The following is an 8,298-nucleotide window of genomic DNA, read 5'->3' on the forward strand; positions in this document are numbered from 1 at the left end:
TTTTATATGAGAAACTTAAATTGGCCATATCTCCCTAAATATGCGTCCTAGAGCGAAAAGAAGGTTAATTCGTGACCACCCCCAAAAAATCAAAATTTTGACCAATTTCCTCAAAAAATCAAATTTTGTATATGAAAAAAAAACTTATATTGGCCATATCTCCTTAAATATGCGTCCTAGAGCGAAAAGAAAGTTAATTCGTGACCACCCCCAAAAAATCAAGATTTTAATGAAAATCCTCCAAAAATCAAATTTTTTTTATGAAAAACTTAAATTGGCCATATCTCCTTAAATATGCGTCCTAGAGCGAAAAGAAGGTTAATTCGTGTCCACCCCCAAAAAATCAAGATTTTAATGAAAATCCTCCAAAAATCAAATTTTTTATATGAGAAACTTAAATTGGCCATATCTCCTTAAATATGCGTCCTAGAGCGAAAAGAAGGTTAATTCGTGACCACCCCAAAAAAATCAAAATTTTTACCAATTTCCTCAAAAAATCAAAATTTTTATATGAAAAACTTAAATTAGCCATATCTCCTTAAATATGCGTCCTAGAGCGAAAAGAAAGTTAATTCGTGACCACCCCCAAAAAATCAAGATTTTAATGAAAATCCTCCAAAAATCAAATTTTTTATATGAGAAACTTAAATTGGCCATATCTCCTTAAATATGCGTCCTAGAGCGAAAATAAGGTTAATTCGTGACCACCCCAAAAAAATCAAAATTTTTAACAATTTCCTCAAAAAATCAAAATTTTTATATGAAAAACTTAAATTGGCCATATATCCTTAAATATGCGTCCTAGAGCGAAGAGAAGGTTAATTCGTGACCACCCGTAAAAAATCAAGATTTTAATGAAAATCCTCCAAAAATCAAATTTTTTATAAGACAAACTTAAATTGGCCATATCTCCTTAAATATGAGTCCTAGAGCGAAAAGAAGGTTAATTCGTGACCACCCGTAAAAAATCAAGATTTTAATGAAAATCCTCCAAAAATCAAATTTTTTATAAGACAAACTTAAATTGGCCATATCTCCTTAAATATGAGTCCTAGAGCGAAGAGAAGGTTAATTCGTGACCACCCCCAAAAAAATCAAGATTTTAATGAGAATCCTCCAAAAATCAAATTTTTTATATGAATTTAAGGCCATATCTCCTTAAGTATGCGTCCTAGAGCGAAAAGAAGGTTAATTCGTGACCACCCCCACAAAATCAAGATTTTAATGAGAATCCTCAAAAAATAAAATTTTTTATATGAAAAACTTAAATTAAATGCGTCCTAGAGCGAAAAGAAGGTTAATTCGTGACCACCCCCAAAAAATCAAGATGTTAATGAAAATCCTCAAAAAATCAAATTTTTTATATGAAAAACTTAAATTGGCCATATCTCCTTAAATATGAGTCCTAGAGCGAAGAGAAGGTTAATTCGTGACCACCCCCACAAAATCAAAATTTTTACCAATTTCCTCAAAAAATCAAATTTTTTATATAAAAAACTTAAATTGGTCATATATCCTTAAATATGCGTCCTAGAGCGAAAAGAAGGTTAATTCGTGACCACCCCCAAAAAACACGATTTTAATGAAAATCCTCAAAAAATCTAATTTTTATATGAAAAACTTAAATCGGCCATATCTCCTTAAATATGCGTTCCAGAGCGAAAAGAAGGTTAATTTGTGACCACCCCCAAAACATCAAAATTTTAATAAAAATTCTCAAAAAATCAAAATTTTTATATGAAAAACTTAAATTGGCCATATCTCCTTAAATATGCGTCCTAGAGATAAAAGAAGGTTAATTCGTGACCACCCCCAAAAATTCGAAATTTTGATGAAAATCCTCAAACAATCAAAATTTTAATATGAAAAACTTAAATTGGCCATATGCGTTCTAGAGCAAAAAGAAGGTTAATTCGTGACCACCCCCAAAAAATCAAAATGATGATGAAAATCGTCGAAAAATCAAATTTTTTATATGAAAAACTTAAATTGGCCATATCTCCTTAAATATGCGTCCTGAAGAAAATCCTCAAAAAATTTAAATTCGTTTATTCGTCGTGAAAAGGAATTGAAGTGGATACACGAACATGGGTGTAAATGCCTGTCCGCATAACTACGAACCATGTTCACACCAAACAAAATATGCATGCAAATTTCCATGAAGCTTTTTTTTTCTTTTTACAAATCGATTTAATTACGCGATTAAATACGCGATTGCTGCGTAAGAAATCAGTTAGGATAACACATTTATTGTATTTATAAAAAAACATGATGTACAAAACAAAACACTACAACTATTGACTCATATTTAAGGCAGACATATCCGCACTGGAATCAGCTAAATAATATCCTGTGTCTTCAGCAACTTCCAGTTCGTCGTCACAGTACATTTTACGCATGCGTTCTTTATAACTGAAAGTAAGGAAAAAAAACAAGGACTTGTTACAAAAGATATAAAAATATACACAGAAACCATATAATCCGTTAAATTATGGATCTGAAAAAAATCGATTAATCGGCTTTTGAATTTTCTTTAACATCGATTCAAATCTTATTACATAGACCAAAATCGGAAATTAAAGAAAAGGTGGAATTTGAATTGAAAGGGTAATGTGATGTGCTTTCCATAATCATCAAAATCGAGAATCATTTTTTTTTTTTCATTTTAAAAATTATTAAAATCGTAAAATTGAAATTTTTAAAATAAAAAAAGTCTGTGACAGATTGTCGTATTTTTTTACATTTTTAAGTAAATCATTTGGATTACTAACATTTCGCTGTCCGGATTATTTTCTTGATTTCTACACTTTTCCAATTTCTTTTCAATGAGTTTCACTCTATCCCTAAGTGGTAATTCGTACTGCTTGACCATAATACGGATTTCTGGAATGGATACATAACAGGTTAAAGTTAAAATCGTCTTAATCATTGGCAAGATATGTGAAACGTATTACTCACTTCTTATTGCTTCTATAAGAGCTGGTAGTTTTTCCCTAGCTCCATTCAATAGATTATCGGTGACATAGCTATCTAGGTTCTCTTGTTCTCTTCCAGCTGCATGGAGCACGGCTGCTAATGCAATCTGTGAGGGTGCATACAAAAGGCAGGCATCGGTGAAAAATGTTTTCTCAATGAAACTATCTATGTGAGGACGCAAACGCTCGGGATTTACCATAGAACTACGGGTCTGAAAGAGCAAATCGTTATAGCAACTATTAGGACAATACCTCACACCCTGGTCATACCTTTATATCTATTAAAAACCCTTCGACCGGTCTATAGGGATTATGGATTGTGAGATAATAGTTTAGATGTTGCATTAGAAGCAACTCATTTGATAAGATAATGTCCATGGCTTTGTTACGATCTCCTTTAATGTTGCTTACAAATTGGCCTATGGACACATTGAATTCCTCTACTTTACACGATAAATACACACAAGTGGCCCTGAAAGAAAATTTTAAAATCAATTTGGGTGCTTTAGCAAACCGCATCTGGGATACATACAATATTTCCTTGGGATGATAGTCCATAGCAGAATTGTTCAAGAAAAATCTTTTGAAGTAATGTATCGCTGTTCCCACAACACATTTTGGCATCATGGGCTCAAAACGGCGACAGAAATCATTTAGATAGATTTCATATTGTTTGAGCAGCAAATGTTCCTCTGTTGCATCCAAAAAGAACTCTTGACGTTGTTGGTCCTGAAAATAGATATTTCATTGTTTCCAGTTAAGACCAGAGAAGTAATCATTATTAATAAACTGAAATATTGCATCTTTGAATTGATTCATACATCCATTTGGGATCCATGCGTCTCAATGAATTTTTGATTGCGTTTCAATCGCAACTCATTCAATTGCTCCAAGCTGGAGAATGTCCAATACTTTTTTTGGGATGATAAAGGGTACATCTTCCCACTATTGAATAATGGAACTATTGATCCAAGAACAAACTTTATTGCATGTATGTAAATGGAAATCCAGCCGGCCGTACCGTTTGTTTGCTTGGGATGTGATGATGTTAGTTGTGTTGTTGTTAGTTATTGTCACCAAATGTCAAAAGAAAAGCAAGAGTCAACAGGAATTGTTTACGTACAAAGCAAGAGCGGTAAATGGCGATACATTAAATCACACAGTGATGTCAACTCCCGAAAGGCAAAACGCACCAAAACTATATTATAAATTGTAACATACCACCTCCCACCACAAAAACTACTAAAACCAGCTAAAATTCAAAGCTCTATTAAAAATAAGAAAAAACTTCCACAGATGTATTATAGAACTCTTGCGTATTGATTTGACGCATTTTTAATTTTATGATCCTCTACGTTATGCGCTTTACAGACTATCAGTTATTCCGGACGGAATGTCGGTGTTTGTAAAGAATCTTACAGTGTGTCGGATCGATACGACTTGTCGGCGATGACTAAATAATCCGTAAATGTGTTATCGATCCCATAAACATGCAGCAGTATCGATTATGCCTTCGGACTTAACTTATAATATGCACAATATATGGGATATGTTCGACACGAGCACTGTCGTCCGGAATAACTGATAGTCTGTAATGCGCTTTACAGATTATCAGTTATTCCGGACGGAATGTCGGTGTTTGTAAAGAATCTTACAATGTGTCGGATCGATACGACTTGTCGGCGATGACTAAATAATCGGTAAATGTGTTATCGATCCCATAAACATGCAGCAGTATCGATTATGCCTTCGGACTTAACTTATAATGTGCACAATATATGGGATATGTTCGACACGAGCACTGTCGTCCGGAATAACTGAAAATCTGTAAAGCGCATTACAGCGCATTACTGCTGCATGTTTATGGGATCGATAACACATTTACCGATTATTTAGTCATCGCCGACAAGTCGTATCGATCCGACACACTGTAAGATTCTTTACAAACACCGACATTCCGTCCGGAATAACTGATAGTCTGTAAAGCGCATAAAGCGCATTAGTGTACAACTTGATCAGTTTGAATGCTCATCCAATTCATTTTGATCAAATTTCAAAATATTTTTTTCAGAGGAGAAAAACATTTTTTCGACATTAAATTTGGACGTATTTATATTTGGAGGGAGTCTATTTCTTATTTCAGTTACGAGTGCTTTTGTGAATTTAATACAAACGTTTTTAATGACATCTTTATCAAGTTCACAAATACGACACTCGTCGCCAGACATTTCTAAAGAATACTCTAAATACCAATATTGATTAAAAGAAGAATCAATAGTACCTTCATAACAATCAAATTCTATATTTGCCAATATAGTTTAGTTTCTTAAGCTTTTGAAATTCTAATCCGGATTTTTGTATAAAAGGATATCGTCAATTAAACTTAATACTGTTCGAAATGAAAAAGGACCAAAAGCACTAAACGAAAATGCCAGAAAGCACCAAGTTGGTGCTTTTTTGAAAAGGCACTAATAAGACAATTTGGTGCTTTTTGGAAATCCAAAAACACTAAATTTGGAGCTAAAAGCACCAAATTGGCATCACTGAAGTCACATGTGGCATTTACATGTGGGGAAACAAGTTAGGGCTGGCATGCAGAAAAGATTTTTATAAATCCCGGAATTCGGGATTTTAAAATATTGAATCCCGCAATTCCGGTATTTTTTATACCCTTCACCACTACTGTGGTACAGGGTATAATAAGTTTGTGCATTTGTATGTAACGCCAAGAAATAGTGGTCATAGACCCATCATTTAGTATACCGATCGGCTTAGAATTAAATTCTGAGTCGATTTAGCGATGTCCGTCTGTCTGTCCGTCCGTCTTTCTGTATATGAAATTTTGTGCACAAAGTTCAGCTCGCAATTGAAGTCCGATCGTCCTCAAATTTGGCATAGGGCCGTTTCTTGGGGCAAAGGCAATCGCTATTGGGTTTGGAAAAAATCGGCCATAGTTAGCGTGTTTATCAACCGATTTTCTTGAAATACCGTACATCCAAATATTTTATGAATCTCGAAAATCTTGCAAAATATCAGCCAAATCGGTTCAGATTTAGATATAGCTCCCATATATATCTTTCGTCCGATTTAGATTCATATGACCACAGAGGCCAAAGTTTACTACCGATCTTCGTGAAATTTTGCACAGAGGGTAGAATTGACATTCTACCAATGCTTGTTAAATTTGATTGAAATCGGTTCAAATTTAGATATAGCTCCCATATATATCTTTCGTCCAATTTGAAGTTATATGGCCTCTAAATCCAGGGTTTTGCTGTGATTTGCTTCAAATTTCGCAGTATCGGTAATTTACTAGTATCGGTAATTGTGCCAAATTTGGTTGAAATCGGTTCATATTTACATATGGCTCCCATATATATCTTCCGTCCGATTTGCACTCATATGACCAGGGGGCCAAAGTTATACTCCCATTTACGTGAAATTTCGCATAGAAAGCAGAATTATTATTCTAACTATACATGTCAAATTTAGTCAAAATCGGTTCTGATTATATATAGCTCCCATATATACGTACACCAGAGTTGGGGAAATATATTATGGTAGGCTGTTACACATTTTAGACCCATTTTCAATGGAAGTTTCCTCCAATTAACTGGATAGCGTTAGTCGATTTTAATTCTAGAGATTTTGTAGAAGTAAAAAATTGTCTCCTTTATATAGCATCCAGCAAATGTGAAGTAGTTGAGATGGTAACACAAATTTTGGCCTACATAGGGGTGAAGGGTATAATATAGTCGGCCCCGCCCGACTTTAGACTTTACTTGCTTGTTTTTTTTTTTTTTTTGATCGCGAAATTTTCCGGATTCTTTAAATATTCTGAGTAATAACAAACTACAGCATCAAAAAATGCTGTATCCCGGGATTCAATAATTTGAAACACCGAATCTTGGAATTTATAGAAATCGATCCCGAGTGACAACCCTAGAAAAGATGTTGAATTTATCAAAAATTCATTATTTATTAATAAAATGAAGTCTTCATTCAGTACAAACGGTCCTTAGATTTCATACTCGACAAATTGAGTGTACCATAAATGTTTGTAAATGTTTATTACAAACATTTATGGTACACCTTGAGTAAGTATTTATTATACATGAGGTATACTACAAAAAGCATAATTTCATCAAAGATCGAAGTAAACTAGGTGTTCGTTAAGTATTATAGCAATTTGAAATTTCTTTTTTATTTACTTATGTTCTTTTGTTAATATTATTGAAATAAACTAAATTGGTTTAATGTACAACAATTTTTGGCGCTGTAGATTGTTATTACTCAAACTATTTGAAAAATCCAGAAAATTTCGGGATCCCGAAAAAATCACGGGATTATATGTTTTAAAATCCCGAATTCGGGATTATATATTTTAAAACCAGGAATCCGGGATTTATAAAAATCGATCCCGAATGACAGCCCTAGTACCCTGCCAAAATTTTTTGAATTTGACGGCGCTTCTGAGAATCCCCACCACGTCGAAAACAGTCGTATACGATATCCAAAACTCCTCGAAAAAGCGCCGTCACTATTGAGAAGTTGTACCACGCCAAAAAAGTATCGCATGAGAGCAATTATTAGGTGCCTTTTGAGATAAATTTAGAATGACGCCAATAAGAGCCCCTTCAAAATATCAGAAAAAGTGCATTTTAAGATAGTTGTAAAAGAATCATTGTGGTCAAGTAAAACACTACTGTTTCGATTTTTATTAATTTGATTAAACATGTATAAATTCTTATAAATATAACATTTATACGACTATCACATCACATTTAGTATAATGCAGCAGTATCGATAAACATGCAGCAGTATCGATTATGCGTTCGGACTTAACTTATAGTGTGCACAATATATGGGATATGTTGGACGCGAGCACTGTCATCCGGAATAACTGATAGTCTGTAAAGCGCATTCAGCACTTCATTATCGTTTTTATTTAAATAAATTATAATAAGCTAGCTGCGCTTGGTGTTTCACAAAATATAAAATGGCTCTTGTAACAATAGTGATGGCAAAATACTTTCATGTACATTTCATACGTTTTGGCGATTGTTGAGTGTCACTTAAGTGTCTTGGCGATTGTTGTAGTGTCACTTACGAGTCTGTAGTAGCATTGAGGATGAAACGGAACTTGGAAATGCTGGCAGCGTAGACAGTGCTGAAAATGCCCGTAATTTGCCTTCATGCGTGGCACTATTTTCACTTTTCGCAGTTTTACCTGTTTTTTTAGAAAAGAGCACAAAAAGTACATTTTCCGGGCAAAATGCAAAAACGTGGGCATTTTTTACAAGAAGAAACATGGAAAGATCAA

The 8,298-nt window shown here is 33.9% G+C and overlaps 1 protein-coding gene across 1 annotated transcript; it reads right to left on the minus strand.

The window, feature by feature from the left end:
• Positions 1 to 2,229: 2,229 nt before the first annotated feature.
• CycH (cyclin H) lies at positions 2,230 to 4,043 on the minus strand. Its single transcript, XM_075312495.1, has 6 exons — positions 3,797 to 4,043; positions 3,508 to 3,704; positions 3,246 to 3,447; positions 2,959 to 3,187; positions 2,772 to 2,883; positions 2,230 to 2,412 (listed from the first exon to the last, which is right to left on the minus strand). The coding sequence occupies exons 1-6, from the start codon at positions 3,911 to 3,913 to the stop codon at positions 2,295 to 2,297; spliced, it is 975 nt and encodes a 324-aa protein (XP_075168610.1). The 5' UTR covers positions 3,914 to 4,043; the 3' UTR covers positions 2,230 to 2,294.
• Between the last annotated feature and the right edge of the window lie 4,255 nt (positions 4,044 to 8,298).

The sequence above is a fragment of the Haematobia irritans genome, chromosome 5 (genome assembly GCF_050003625.1).
Source record: "Haematobia irritans isolate KBUSLIRL chromosome 5, ASM5000362v1, whole genome shotgun sequence".
NCBI lineage: Eukaryota > Metazoa > Arthropoda > Insecta > Diptera > Muscidae > Haematobia > Haematobia irritans.

What these genes read in the sequence shown, in the direction of transcription:
- CycH (XM_075312495.1), bottom strand. Translation starts at nt 3,913, where the DNA reads ATGTACCCTTTATCATCCCAAAAAAAGTATTGGACATTCTCCAGCTTG. An exon ending in CGCATGGATCCCAAATGGAT is followed by an intron (nt 3,705 to 3,796) that starts GTATGAATCAAT and finishes ATCTATTTTCAG; the next exon opens with GACCAACAACGTCAAGAGTT. An exon ending in GGTTTTTAATAGATATAAAG is followed by an intron (nt 3,188 to 3,245) that starts GTATGACCAGGG and finishes TTGCTCTTTCAG; the next exon opens with ACCCGTAGTTCTATGGTAAA.